Genomic DNA, 16,277 nt, shown 5'->3' with positions numbered 1-16,277 from the left:
TCAAAATGTATGTGCTTCCTCTTTTTGTTTTATTCTGTAGAAACTTTAAAAAAAAAGAATACAATCTGTACGACTGAAACAGAACAAAATTCTTCTGTGATTTTTCTTTCGCTTAGGAAAAAAAAGGTTATACAAATCTTCACTAGTCAAGATGAATTATACAAGGTATATTCATCTTGATGTTTCTGGCTTAAATACATGAAATTATGCATAACTGATATATTGTTCTCGGTCATTATATAGTGTATGCTGTCAAATGCGTTGAATGTAATTGATTAACTCGGTAAAGTAACGTTAAGTTACAAGCATGATTAATGCTTGCAATTAGTATAATACCTATTAAATTTATATATTGCCTTAATAAGACATTAACCATTTTATAATTCTAACGACAATGAGGCGTACTCTCAATCAAGAATTTCAGAAAACTTGATGGGGTGGTTCTTAACCTGCATAACTTCCATTTTATGTTATCAATAAATCAAACTTTAAATGCAATATGTTAACCTCATATGTCATGCATGACAGTAAAAGAGCATAAGAAGAATTTTAACTGCAGCATTTTATGAATTCACAGATTTCTCAACAGATTTTGATAATGATTAAGTATATATAAAACTTACCTCAATAACCTTTTAAAAAATCCAAAAATTGAAAGAGTGGTTTGTCATTTTTGGCAGCTTTGGCCAATATCTCATAAAAGAGAAAATATTGGTACACAAAATGACATCCAACTCTTCCCCCTTCTAAGCTATAACAATCGAGCAGAAATGTACTTTAGCTTGATTTTGAAAAATACACCACTTATCGTTAATTTAACCATAAAATTCGGTTATATATATTTATTGATGGATCTGATTACAGATGCATTATTTGCAAACAATACCTTTTGTTGTTTAATGTTAATGTCAAAACAAATAGGTTTAAAGTATACAAAACAAGCGGCTTTATCATACCCTGTGTTGTTTTCTTCCCCCAATCTCTGTTCAATCTCTCAATGGTTTTGTCCCTGGAGCGCTGCTAAAGGTTACACATAAGCCATAGCTTAGTATAGTGAGAGAAAATATGAAGAAAAGGTACTTTGCTGTTAAAGGGCAATCCTGCAGGTACATTGCCTTTTGAAACATGCGGCAAACAGGACTCAGATTTTAGAAATAGTTTTAGAAGTTTTCATTAAGAGACATTTCGTAATATATAAGAAGTACATCGATATTATCAAAAAAAAGACTATTTAGGTCAACTGCACTTTAAAACAATAAGGATTTTAAACATGAACTTTAAGATATCACGTACAGTACATGTCATCAATGGAGTTTCTGACGACAAAGAGCCCGGTTCCATCAGAGTAACAAGTTCTGTGAATGCATCGAACTATGAGAGAAAGAAATCACACATCTAGCCGTACAAAATGTACATGTACTTTGAACACAAAGAGTACAGATCATACCGATGATTTCTTACAACAAAATATGTGTGTTTTGTATTGATCTTAACTATTGAAGACAATCATGAAAGGTTTTGGTGAAACAATATGGGATCATTTGGCGTGACTTACATCAATATCAGAACAAAGATCGATGACATTATCGTCTGTGACACTTAGTGTGTAATATCAATCATCTGTCACCACAACATATACACAGTAGACGCATTGAATGTTTTAAAGTTAACCGAAACATGGAAATAGGTAAAGCGTACTAACAAAAATTAACTGACTGATGCATTTGGCCTTTAGTTTCAAACCATGTCAAATTATTAAACATTATAATTCGTTAGCCTGCCTCAAGTTTATCGTCTACTAATTTTATATCGATTTAAAGGTTGTTCATTGTGATGAATGATATTTATCAAAAATATCAATGAAGAGGTAGTATTATGGTATGATAATCACACTGAAAGTATTCTTGTTAAATTTGTACCTACCTACAATGTATCTGTGATTTCAAACGAATTTCAAATGCATCAGAACATTCTATTTTTTTCTTTTTCTTTTAAGTGAGTTTTTCCTTGGTTCATTTCATACAATACAGAATTGGGGTACCTTAGATGTTTTCATGATTGCTCCCTATCAAAAACTGATCTACCTTAAACTATCACAACTAGTAAAATGTGTATTATACATGAGCATTCATCAAGAGGTACAGGCGCCTGTCAGTTGTGTCATTCAAAAGAACAAAAAAATGTAATCACTGCCACAATGTTAGGTGCATTACAATCTCATATTTCATATTTCATGTTAATAGTTTCATCAAACTTTATCGAATCTATTAAGTAACAATGATCCAGTGCCAGATAACTTTGATAAGCACGCTAACGAAAGTTGAACATGACAGTGTAAGAAAGGCCTAAAATTGTGAAACCGCAGAGTGTATTTGGTGCAAACAATTCTCCCCTGCTGCGGCAAGCCGTCAGTCATTCGCTTTTCATCTGTATAACACAATGGAGTGTGTATATTGACACGAATTGTATATACAAATGTAGTCATATGATTATTGCAATTTTTTTATGAAAGGGTACCGTGATGGATGAGTTTGAATCAAACCACCTGCTCTAAAATGCATCGACACTCAAAATATTTGATTAATTGTAGTTTCAAAAAGGAAAATGTTGTTTAATGTAATTAATGCTCATGAATACTTGCCCAGGTGGCCAATGGAGTTTTTGTTACCCGTTCGTTTATTAATGCAGCGCTGCATTGTTATTTTAGTGTTTAAAAGCATGATCTTTACATGTACGATATAATGCAAGCGAATAGCTAACAAATATACTCCTTGCTACACGTTAACAACTAGTTATGAGGACGTCCTAAATATAAAGAACGTGCATTTCAACCCATATATTTACGTTCTTAACAAAGCAAATACAAGGCTATCAGTTCATAGCAGGTATCTTGGTTCCTGTTGAATTTGGAACAAGATGACTACCAAGTGATGGCATCGCCGTTTGTGTTGAAATGAACACGTTGTCATAGTTACGTACGTCTGCCAAAAACCATTGCCCGTCGATAACCTGACAAGGCAGTCCCTGGATGTTTAAAATAATCCCGTTTAATTTTCGTTTGATACAAATATTTACCTGTCTTCGTTCTTTATAGGATGCAGTCAGAACATTTTGAGTTTACATACTTATATGCTTGTTTACTATGTGAAATGTATAACGTTAAAATTATTGAGGACAAAATAGTTCATTTCCCTTTTATTTTGTCTTATCTGTATTTTAAAAATGATGTGATCTCCGTGTTATGAATTAAAATGATATTTTTGTCAGGTAAACACACCTTTAAAACTAAATAAAACAGCCTCTATAGCGTCGTCATAGGTCAATTGAAAATGTACTACAAGAAAGATCATGAATAGGTTGATGACATCATACTTGGCAATAATTAAATACAATTATTTATTATGATAAACAAATAATTGTTTTGTGTCGTAGTAAGAGTGACAGTGTTTATATTTCTGCTGATGTTAATTTTTAAACCGCACTTGTCTTACTCCACTTTATTATGTTAATGTGTTCTAGTTATGAATGTACAATGATATGTAATTGAATCAACACCTACGTACTTACTGCAGGTTTATATACAGTTCAGGATGTTGGTCAAATGGAGTGAAATATAAATGGATGTGGTGAACCTAATTAGGCAATTTGGACCATTTGTTATACAAGCTTATTTCCATCCCAAGGGAACATGGTTTAACTGGTCATATTGTTGATAAGTAAGATAAACGTATCAACACAACTAATCGTTTCACTATGAACATTATCAGAGACATTGTTTATCAATGTATGAAATTCATAACTTTAGTAATTTGTTAAAGGTTACTTATAAAGCTACGATGTGCATAATTTGGCTACATGTGGTGAATATGATAAACATATTACAATATCTTTCTCTGCTCATGCACTAAGTCCTACTACTCATTTCCTTCTGATGAAATCTGCAAAGTTTTGTTATGTAACAATATTTCTATTCAAATAGCTTGCGTAACAAAATTAGCAATTAACTACGTTTAAACTAAAACAATAACGACAATTGGTAATCGGGTAAAATGGATGTTATCACGTTTTCTTAAATTTTTGAAATAAAGGAGATCCTAATATGAATATATATAATACATATTCTGATTGATACACACTATATGGATGAGTAAGTAATGAGCGAACAGAAGTCCACTACAACTGTAACAATGGGATTTTTAGGATGAATCGTATGGCTGCAATATGTGCAATCATATCAAGACAAGAATTGTATAGGTAAACAAATGATATAAAATGCTTACATGTTATAGGAACAACGTCAATCAGAATTTGAATATATTACCTAAGATATTTTTTTTATATATTCAGATAAATATACATCGGCTACGATACAGAGATCGAACACCTTTAGAATATCTACTGTCTTAAGGGGATGACGTAGTTAAATATTAGGATGTACGTCAAACGAAATGAGATGTGATTCACTATGGCTGCATCTTACATCGAATCGCAGAGTTCACGTTAGATTAGTTTTGAGGATGGACAGTGCCCTAGGAAATGTGTGGTTTGTTGGTGTCATTCATCGAAATGTTATATACAGTTACATATGATAAATATCAATATAGTCTGTGTTGTTTGTTTTTTAATAGAATACAAAGGCAAAAAAAAAATTCTTGATTTTCTTTAGATAGGTGTGTTTCAGATCAGACTACAAAGTAAGGATAAAATAAAGTGTACATTCATTTGGCGGTAATTCTGTAACAAAGTAAGGAAAATTCGAGAGTATTAAACAGTCAATCTACAAATCTTCAACCCAAACAAAATATAACGTCACTTTGATTAAAGTTTGTCCAGATTTGAAGGGCCGGCGCCAACGATTGTTATTATCAAAGGATATATTTAATAATGCATACAGGAAAAGCTAATGTGCACACAAAGTATTTCATGGCATTGTCGATATGTTACTCGACGGTAATATATCTTAAAATTGAATTCATGTTTTGTATATAAAAAGCTAGATATTAGTCTGGACGCATTCAATTTTGTTGTCATGTTTTAAAGAAAAGTTAAAGCATAATGGCAACGTAAGGGAAGATAGTACACTCCCTGACAGTTCCTTCAGTCTTTAGAACAGCGTCATACTGATACGGCTATTAGCCCGTAGCGCCTGTCCACACCGACTTCACCTTATAGGTCTGATAATAATCTTAGTTTTTACATTATAATGTTGACTTTAAACCAGTACCTATCGCCCTGGCCCCGGGTTGATGTGTATATAGTGTATCAGCAGATGACCTCACCTGTCACTTTTACATATTTACATTTCAATTAGATAACTAGATGTGTTCTCGCCTTGAGAGGTCTTTGTATAGAAAGAAAGCTCTTCATTTCTCACCAGGTATATAATACCACGTCCGGGTTTGCGGTTTTGTCGTGTGTTATATGCACTAGTACGTATATACACCGATGAACCCTTAAGTGTGTTGTTTATATATCTAATGAAAGGTAATAATGTTGGTGTCATAATTACAACAGCGACCAGACAGTATATACGACGGAGGAGGTTATCTAGTACTTAAAAGATACCATTTTTTTCTGAAATATTTGCCTCATCAATATAAGTCTGACACTGAATAGCTTTTTTAGATAGCCACTTCACAAACAACGTTGACAGCTATATCAGTTTTATAAAATTGATGCCCATTTAATTTTTAAATGCAGCAGATAACAATTGCATACACGATCAATCACTGGTTTGCTTTCTAGATATAAATGACTACTTCCAGTATATTTATCTAGAAACATTAATCAAATCTGACATTCACGTTTTTGCAAACGGGTGTTTATTTTCACAAAAGATAGCCAAGATCAAGGGTTTGCCTTTGGTTAAATAATTTTCTTTTCTATTTTTTCATTTTTTTTTTCATTTATTTCAAATTATGGATTTTATTTACTTCAATTACATTCAGTTGATTGTGTTAACATTATATTTGACTCAACGCTCGTTTTATCTAGCTTCGTAAGAAATTTCAATATTTTTAATGTCTACAAAGATATCTTGAAATGAAAACAAACGTTTTAAGTATTATCAAAAGGGAACTTGCACGCTAAAATATCATATTTCAAATTTTGCGTTTACGAGCAATGTTCTTCTAACCGGTGACTTGAATATCTCTAATTAATTAATACTCCTACCAAAATTAGCAATTAGTGATTCATTTTAGGTCTAAAGGAATATGATGTTTATTAGAAATTTTAATAAACTTGAGCAAGTCTATGATCACGCGATGTCGTTACTATCTGTACCAGACACATACCCGACCATGTTTTTCGTCGTCTGGTCATCACCTGAGGTGTAGGGAAACCCCACCAAGATAATACACTGTTGATACGGAGCACATCACGTATCTACAAACCCTCTGGTCAGAAATGGAACATCAACACACATTAATACACCAAACTGATGGCAACCGGAAGTTTACATTCTAATCCAGATGTTTGCTTATTAGCCATTGAATCAACCAAAGGAAGTTGGTCTGTACTTAGATAGGGGTGATTTTCATAAGTAAACTGATACTTTGTAAGCAGTCCATAGAAACTGTAGAACGTTCCAATAGATGTCTTTTTTTCTTCTTTTTTTATTTTTTAAAAGAAGAATTGTAAGGACAGTTAATGCTTGAAGTTAGCTTAACAGATAAAGAACATTTGTTCCTTTTTTCGATAAAGTCAAAAAAATCTTTTACTTTAATTCCTTTTTTTGTGCAATTCTTCAGTGGGTGTTTATTTATAGATACACTATTAACAAACGCAAACATTCTGTTTTAGAGCCATATACGGTGATATAATTTCGGAAAACCATTAGCTTTGATGATAGAGTAGATTATTTAGACAACCCCTAGGAAAGAAATTGCACAAATATAGCTCATCCTGTAATATTCAAACAAAACATTGTGATCAAAGTCAACAACATTAGTTTATTGTTCCAATTTTAAATACAAAAAACAAATTAGATGGAAATCGTGATGTATATGTCAGAATCATTTCTAAAACACTTAAAAAGTCGATATAGAGTCGATATAACAGTGTCTAGGGGACGAGCTTGAGGAGCCGTACTATGTCATATATTTACCTATTCCCCAGCAGAACGTTCGTCCCACCGAGAAGCTATTCCAGTAGAACAAAATACATATCCCCTAGATGGTCAAACAGTGAGATAATACATGTCTAACCTTACATTGCGATTGTATTACGTATAACTCGTGAGTATTGAATTCCTATCACTAAGGGCAAACAATGATGTCAGTTCGGTATGTTTCGTGTGCATAAAAAACCTTCAAAACGATACATCTGAACGAACCAACCAATAGTATACGTCATTCATTCTTAATCATTTTGATTTGCAAATTAAGGATGATAATAATTGAAGCAATTTTATTTATTTTTTCAAGTTCAATATAACTCTTAAGTTTGATTTTATATGTATTTCATATGACGTGATTGTTTTTTTCTAAACATAGTATTGATTACTAATTGATTGCTTGAACCTTAACATAACTGTCTGCAACTGCTAAGCTTAATTTATACTGAAGCTATAAGTAAGTTTTTGACATATAGTTTAATAATGCTATACTTATATTTACAAATTAAAATTATACAAGCCGGTGCAAAAATGGGATTTTTTATCAACCTGTTCGGGAAATATCAATATGCCCTAACATGGAAATAACGGTAAGTCTTGTAAATACTAGTTTTAAAAAAGGATGAAAGGAGGGCCCAGCAGAATAAATAGGAGTTCGTCGTTTAAAGACTGCACTTTAAAAATGGGTGGAGGGGTTTAAATCCCTAGTAAACAAATGTTAAGTAAGATGTTTAAAGGAAACCTAAGCTCTCCCGTATACCTCTCGTTCTATTCTTAATTGATATTTTATTCTTGAGTTGATAAGACGATATATTTATCTTAAAAAATAGGTTATTAATTTTAAAAGTAATAATATAATATAATAGTATAACAATAGTTTCTTTTATCAATGAAATGTATTACGCTTCGAATGTTATCAACTAAAGTTCAGATACTTTGATTAAAAAACAGTTTCTGCTGTTGAAAAGATATTTGAAAGGCTTTTTCTAACATATTTTAACAATGCTATTATTATTTCAATGCAGATAATATGCAATGTGAAATAAAAATCATGGGCTGATGTTTAAAATAAAAATGTGCTGAAATTTACATTTTTTCAATATCAAAAGTATGTTTCTTAAATATCAGCAAATATTCTTTCTCCTTATTTTAAGCGCATGTATATATATCAATTTCTTATCACATACATGAAACAGCATTAAAATAAACCAGGGGGCTTCTAGTAATGTGTTTGTCGGAGGATCATTACTCAGTGAAATAGTATACGACCAGTTGGTCGGCTGGACGCCAATTTAGTATTCTGATCCTCGTCAACACAGGATTAATATAACCGTTTTTTGTAGTAAATTAGGTTCGGTTAATGTTGCAATCAGGCCAAATTAACTACACTCGTCACTTCATCATAGTTTAAGAAGCTACAGTAACATCACCAGATTAGGGATACAATTTGAGATGCTAATCAGGACTTTTAAAAGACCCCTGTAAGTACCATTTTCACTCCCAAAAAACTTTGACTCTTATTTTGCATTACATTCCGCAAAACTATAAAATGCACTATTAAAACAATATATTTTGGAAAACAAACACTACGTCATTAATTGATAGTTAGATGGCATTGAAAACAGTGCCAATGCCGAACTGTTTACTGTGTATTTTATCTAATTGTTTCCATACTTTTTAAATAGACATATTGTGAAAATAGAAAAAAAAAACGAAAAAAAAACCATAGCTGCTAGGTAACAAATAAATCCAAAAAAGGACATATTTCGTAAAACACAAAAACTGGTTTGTTGATAGTGGTGTTGTTAAGCAAACTGTGATCTGGAATTCCCATGGCATACGTCGACAAAATGTTTTGTTACTGGACAAAATATGAATGCATCAACATTATACACGTAGATGTTAAGGTAGTTTCTCTCTGGTTTCCCTCACCTATGGATTTACCACATTAAAAGTACAAGTTAGTTAAGTTTACATAACAACCCAGCGTTGTTCTTCCTACATACATTAGACCAATCGGTGTAAACAATTCGATACCTGTTTCATTATTTACGGGAAACGAGTACGTAAAAACCTTTCAAACAAAGACATAATCTTTCCGTGGAAAAATCATTAAACAAGGAAAAAACGTCACGATATACTTCTTATCAATAATAATTTGTTCATTGTTTACTAAAGCTACTATTTATTCAATATGATAATTATTCTAATGTTAACTGAATTCGAAAGCGGAATTTCAAATTTCAGCGCTCGTAATTATAAGAAAATATGCTTTTACAGGAACTATCTCGACACTCATTAGTTACTACACGGAATCAGATTTAATTCCGTGGTTATTGCACTAACTGTTGGATCGTCACAAGTAACGATAATAATCTTGTTTCATACCTTCCTGCTTATATGTAACCGAATATCATAGGGTAAGGTTGGGAGGGTACTTAGTATGATAACTATAACCGTGTTTCGACACTCAGTGTTACTTTTGTAATGCAAGCTTATCATTTCCTTTTACTTCATATCCCACACGATTTTGTTTCTATTATCATTTTTATTTTGTATCAATTATTTTGTTTCTAATGCAACAGGTACATTTAATTTCCATTTACATAAGCCAAGTTTAACCAATGTTAGGTCGATTCGTTGTGAGGTTGCTGTAGCCTTATTCCCGATGATTTAAGCGATAAGTTAATTGACATATATTTCTGAACGTATAAAGTGGCTAGGTATTTATCCTTGATTAAAAGCCGAATGGTATCAATAGTTCAACCTCATGTCAAGTATACTCAGATAGCTTTTTGAGTGACACACAATAGGACCCCCCTATGGGGAAAAATGGTATGAATCGGCTTTATATTTTTACCACTGGCTTAGATATTTCTAAAACAAGATGGTGTAAAATGATAGTCTCGACCACCTAGAATATATTGGCCGAGGATATGTTCGATCGTATTTACAATCGTTTAGTATATTTCATTGACGATTGTTTCAGATATGTGAGAATATGGACGAAAACCAGCAGATCTATTTCACCACTAAAAAGTATCCTTTTATTTCCTGATGTAGTAGAATTTCTTACACCCACCTGGGATTATGCTGTGCAGGAGAGGACCACTGGAACACAACTGGATCGGAGGAACCGTATCATACGTAATCTTAATGTTAAAACACACCTCCCGTACAATCACCTGACACAAACGTTACCTGTCACAGGTGTAACAGACCCCAATCCGATGGTACATATTTTCTACACCAGGTGTTCTGTAAAGAAGTGTGTACTCGACCGAAAAATCTATACACATACAAAGACGTTAGGAAGCCATTCATAGTTAATGTGTATAAGTAGGATTGAAAACAGTAGTTATATTAGTTCTTATCGAGACAGCGACCTGTTAACTACGACTATTCGGTGAACATTTTGTCTTCTTTCAGCAAACTACCATGACATCTATTATGAAATCAGCATCCTCTACAGACAGAATCAATGACGCATTAGCAACGCTAAAGAAAAAAATGGTAAGTTATAGTATATTTCGTGAGCAAATCTTTCAAGATAATATTAATTTCATATTGCACAAATAGTTAAGATTTTCAATAAAATTCTCATTAGAATTCATTTCTTTGAAATAGTAATTGATAGACCGTTCTGTTTTGAATTACAGGTGGATTTGAGACAACAAGATGTCCACTTGATGAAGCAGCTAATCAGCATCAACGATACCATCCAGAAACTTTCCAAACAGCGACCAGGTTTACATGGTCCAGTTAAGAAGAAATTCGCCATTTTAAACGGTCGTCGAGTTTTTGTAAATCACAATGAATCTATTCCAGAAGAAACTCCTCTTGTCCGCCAGCAAAGTGTGCCCAACTACTGTAGTATGAATGGGAGTCTAAGTGGATCTCTCTCAAGCATTGAAGGTAACTATACATCTAGATTATCCTGAATGGATAAGAGTTGAGATAATTTAAAACGTATCCATAAATAGTTTAAGGAAATGTAAGAACTGAGTCACAAAGCCAATTGTACAGTACACTTAAAATGCACCAAAGAACGTATCCATGTTTAATTTGAAATAAAATGAGCACTTCGTTTCCTAACAATTGTACAATTTATTACACTAAAATGATATTAATCAGTCATATTTTTAATACGTTTCATTATCTTCTTCCAGATACATGTGGTTCTATGGAAGATCTTAGTTCTGCTGATTCTGATAGCGATGACAGCTTGTTTGGGTACGAACAAAACCTCAGTGACTCTTTCTCTTCCGCTACGTCAAGATCACGGTCTGTAGCGAACGCCTCAGCCCACGTTACTAAGGATTCCAACACGGAGTATTACTCGTACGAGCAAATCCTGAGAAGAAATATCAAGCTGTGGAAATTTGCAAGATCACAACAGCATTGATCTATACGTATACGTATAAATATGTATTTTACAACTTAAAAAACATTCAAAAGAGTTCGATGATTTTGTGAACTTTTACATACATGTGTTCAGCCATAAAAGTGTCAGGAAATGGACATGTGTCTCATGCGGTTCTTGCAAAAATGGGCATATCAGAACCTCGAATCCTGTAAGACAGTTGTCTCGTCCTTAGTCAACTTTTTGAAGAATCCGAATTCGCGACGAACGTGGAAGATATTTCACTCATGGTGCTCTATGACCGTATCATTTGGTCAACAATTCTATTGACAAAACATTGACAACAGACACCTTAGTTCTTAAATATGGTGAAAACAAGAAATTCATTAATAACCAAATACATTTGTCTTTCATGAACTAATTGACATTTTGCTCAATCTACCTAATTTAATGTGTTCTACTGGTATTGTCATTTGTTATGGTTGAATGAATGAATATGATAGTATTTATGTGTGTATTTTATAATTGAGAAATTGAATGTGTCTGTATTCTGTTATTAACGACAAGGAATGGTCAGCCGATGACTATGCCATTTATATGTATGTTATGTGACACATGTACTTGTATGTTACCATTTTTTACGAATGAGAAACTATGTAGACTTTCGACCAAATAGTGGCCGATAAAAAAGTGTGTAAATGTATATATGTGCATAGATGTGTAGAAAAGCGGAAGAAAGTTGACTCTGTATAAAAAAAATAAACGACATAATGCAATTTGCATTTGATTTACATGAATAATAAAATATCTAATAAAAGAAAAGTGTTTTAGTCACTTTATTAATATCTTGTACTAAAACAATAGTTTCTTAAACATAATAACATGCAGTACTTATTTGATGCAATAACAGTTTCCGGGATATCCTCGTAGCACATAGGACTACTGGAAAATATAATCAATATAAACTTCTATTATGATTTGTAACACTTGTTTTAATCAGGAATACAAGAGATATTAGTGTAGATATTTAAATATACGATATTGAATCGTTTTCTTTCAGAAGCCCGTATAGATCGGTATTTTGATAAGTACACAGACAGTTTCATAAGAATTATGTGTTCTGTAGTTTAGCACATATGTAATATGGACGTATTTGAACTATTGATAAGATGCAGATAAAGAGCACGTATATAACATACTAATTGTTTAAAAAGTAAATCGATAAACACTACTAATGAATATCAGCTGTATATGGTTAAATGTGCTTTGCCCACATTTTTATAACACAAACCATTTTGATACTTAGTTATAATGGCATAGGAGTCGTCCATACAACCACGTTCTTTATGAAATCTTCAAAGACAACAGTTCCATAGTCACAAATATCCTACAGCTTGACATAATCATATCAGGAATGAAAGGCTAGAACCTGATCAGAACGATGTGCTAGCTCAATAAGCTTTACAGATTAAAACAAAAAGTAAATATAATATTTCAAATGAAATGCGGCAAAATTAGCAATTAAACCCCACGAAAGTATTGATATTGTTAATTTTGAAAACTGAGTTGATTTTTTGTTAAGCTGACAAGTCTTGTTATATCTAAGTCCAAAAAGAATGTCTTTACTTTAGTGATAATCTACCGTACATACATTAGTGGCGTGGTATTTATGTAATTACCGATTATACAACATACTAAAACGGTGAGAATATACTTAACTACCCAGGTATATTGGTCCAGTTTGTTGAAACAATGACCAGTCACAGACGGAGTTTAATCATACTGTGTGAATCAGACTGGAGAGTTTTAAACACACTGACCAGGTATACGTGTGAGTCAACGTTTCGTCGTAGGCGTACGTATCTAAAATACATAGGATTACATCATTCAATGTCTTACATAGTAACGTGTTTTTCTGTGTGTGTTTCTCTGTAAATCATAAAATAATTTCACTCGTGTGGTACATGTAAAAGGGCATGTATACAACCATTTTAACTAAAGCTAGAGACCTTCACAGATGCCGGGCCTGATAACGCTAAGAAATTGACATTTCACGTATCAAATTAGACGGAATTGTTTCATATTTCAAAAGGAAAAGAGAACCTTTGTGTATATTACATATTTTCTGAGTAAGAAGAAATACGTGTGAAAATACACACGGCTACAACTGGTTTATTGTACGACTCTGAGTGTGACGCATTCCATTTTCTTTGTACACCTTTGTAATTTTCCTGACAGGTAATCTATTCAATAGCTCTTGACACTTTAATAGACTAACCAAAAGATTTTAGACATTTAAATCTCATATTTGTAATCCGTAAATATAACAAATGACTAATGCACCAACGTCTTTACCACCGGCAAAGTTACAAACAATGAACAACACAAAGCTACACCATACATTCACTCTATTATAATCTACATTTAGTCCTAAGTAAAGCGATTTAAATATTTAACAACGAACTTAATTATCTATTAAATGAAGAAAGGTTTTATCGTTAAATGAAGAAAGGTTTTAACGATAATGCAGTCTTTTACACTTGGAATAACATTCTTGAGAATGTTTGAATAGATTTACCATGTAGAGGGCATATAATTTATTTCCCCGACGGTGTGTGTTTGACGTAGTGCAGAATAATATGCCACCCGGAGTTTTCACATCATTAATTATTTTAGATTAGCACGAAAATGTGCCATATGGTGTCGAACACCAAGTACGAGCTTTATATAATCTTTTTTATCGCTGTAGAGAATCTTTGTTTTGAATTATTAGAACGTTATCAGGTGAATTATTGATATGAACGGTATATTGGAAATTTCATTTTACCAGATTAAATGAGAATTATCTATCTTTTAAGTATTTTTTAATAGAAAAACAATATATTCCTACACGATGTAAATATCTAAATTCGTTTAAATCTAATTTAAGTCTACATTTTTTTTAATTCTGTTTAAAAGTAACCCGTAAAACTGACTAGAGCTCTACTTTTGCAACGGCTTAACTTCTCAGTCCTCTATCGGCCTTGAAATTGGTATTACCCCATACCTCTCATTTTTTATCGATTGGATACGAAAGCGCAGATTATATCGAAAGAGTAGATATGACTCTCAGAAGTTTTGTGGAAATTATTGTTGGATTATTGATTTATAAAAATATCTCGGCTTCTAAGCCGGCATGATAAAACTTAAATGTAGGAATTCGTGATAAAGGAAGTTTCTGATATCCCCTCAACAAAGAGAACAAGACAGTTGCTATATTCCTCAAGCCAATTGTTAAACTTATATTATTGTCTTGTCGTTTTTGTAGCAATGACCGAATTTTGACCAAACACGTGTTTTTAACAGATGCCAAGTAATTTTCCGGGTCACAGCTATATTAGCCTACTAACTTTTTAATATCTAAACTTTTTGTAATAGTTTCACATGTGAAACATGTGTTACATTGAAAGGTGCAGGTGTAAAATGGTTTTCCAGGCCAAATCTGTATTGTCCAAGATTAGCTTACTAACTTTTTAATATTAAACTCATTAGATACAGTTTCATGTACATTAGAAGTAAATTAGATATCATAGCATTACGGCTGAACGTGAATTTAATCGGGATTAGCAGGTATTGATTACAATGATAAGTTATAATTAATCAAATAAGAACTTAGCAGTAAAAGTCTCGTGACTCTGGATAATAAATTATGGACAAGTGTATATGATATTATCAATCTGATTTTAAATGTGCTGTCTCATTCTTACATTTATATTCATCTTTATTATTTATTCACGCTGTTGACATGAAGGACACATACCTTTGATACATTTGTCATAAAAACCAACGTTAGTAATATGATACGTAAAACACCTGTATATTAATATATATAAATCTTCCCTACACAGGTGAGACAAAACGAAACTAATCTAGTAGGGTTAACAAGGATAACAGGTGCTGATCAAATATGTTGTTATCTGTGAGATTGAAATCGATTTTACGTCTCTTTGTTACTTGTTAAATAATAAAATCGACTTTAAAATTCGACCAATGCGTTATATTGAAACCTCTACAATAAAACAAAGGGTATGTTAGGATTTAATTCTTAAATTTTGTGACATTGACCACAACATACGCAGGATATCTTTTACACAATATCTTAGACTAATTCACATTGTACTCGAGAATGCATGTAGAACTACAAATAAATCAAAAGCGAAAACTAGTACATGTAGTTTTATAACATGTTTAAAATTATTTCCTATATTGTTTTCAATTGCGTTTAGATACACAATAATGATGGCATGAACCGTATATTTGTATCAACAACTTAGCAATATGTTTAATATGTTGAGTATATGTTTATTCATTGCCAATTTTTTTTAAACATGGACAGAGTGTTCTTTCTTTTTTGTTGTGAAATGTATAAAACTGTGAAATATATAAAACTGTGAAATATATAAAACTGTGAAATGTATAAAACTGTGAAATATATAAAACTGTGAAATATATAAAACAATGTATTTATTTCACTTCACTCCCAGGTAAGTTTTTATGAAGATAAAAACAAAAGACATATTGTAGCTATGCAAGCTCTATAAATACTGTGCGAAAGAAAAAGACACAAAAAAGACAAACAAGGGAAAACCATACCATTGGCTCAAATATTGGCATTTAAAATACATTGCATTAATTGTGTTAAATGTAAATGCATTTAACGTCTTGATTAATCGGTTTTATATAACCTAGCAATAGGTCACAATCTGTTACCCTGTAATAATACCCAGACAGGAAGGATCTACACCGACCCCATACTTA

At 32.3% G+C, this 16,277-nt stretch overlaps 1 protein-coding gene across 1 annotated transcript; it reads left to right on the top strand.

Annotated features, from left to right (window-relative positions):
• The first annotated feature begins 10,342 nt into the window (after nt 1–10,342).
• Nucleotides 10,343–12,286, top strand: LOC110447665. Its single transcript, XM_021493513.1, has 3 exons — nt 10,343–10,630; nt 10,777–11,032; nt 11,287–12,286. The coding sequence occupies exons 1-3, from the start codon at nt 10,556–10,558 to the stop codon at nt 11,520–11,522; spliced, it is 567 nt and encodes a 188-aa protein (XP_021349188.1). The 5' UTR covers nt 10,343–10,555; the 3' UTR covers nt 11,523–12,286.
• The last annotated feature ends 3,991 nt before the right edge of the window (nt 12,287–16,277 follow it).

The sequence above is a fragment of the Mizuhopecten yessoensis genome, unplaced genomic scaffold (genome assembly GCF_002113885.1).
Source record: "Mizuhopecten yessoensis strain PY_sf001 unplaced genomic scaffold, ASM211388v2 scaffold3575, whole genome shotgun sequence".
In the NCBI taxonomy this organism is placed as follows: Eukaryota; Metazoa; Mollusca; class Bivalvia; order Pectinida; family Pectinidae; genus Mizuhopecten; species Mizuhopecten yessoensis.
Note: the sequence above shows the minus strand (reverse complement) of the source record. Positions and strands in the feature narration are given on the sequence as shown.

Excerpts from the sequence above, each read along its gene's own strand:
- LOC110447665 (XM_021493513.1), top strand. The coding sequence starts at position 10,556 with ATGACATCTATTATGAAATCAGCATCCTCTACAGACAGAATCAATGAC. Across the intron at positions 10,631-10,776 it reads CAACGCTAAAGAAAAAAATG|GTGGATTTGAGACAACAAGA; the intron begins GTAAGTTATAGT and ends TTTGAATTACAG. Across the intron at positions 11,033-11,286 it reads ATCTCTCTCAAGCATTGAAG|ATACATGTGGTTCTATGGAA; the intron begins GTAACTATACAT and ends ATCTTCTTCCAG.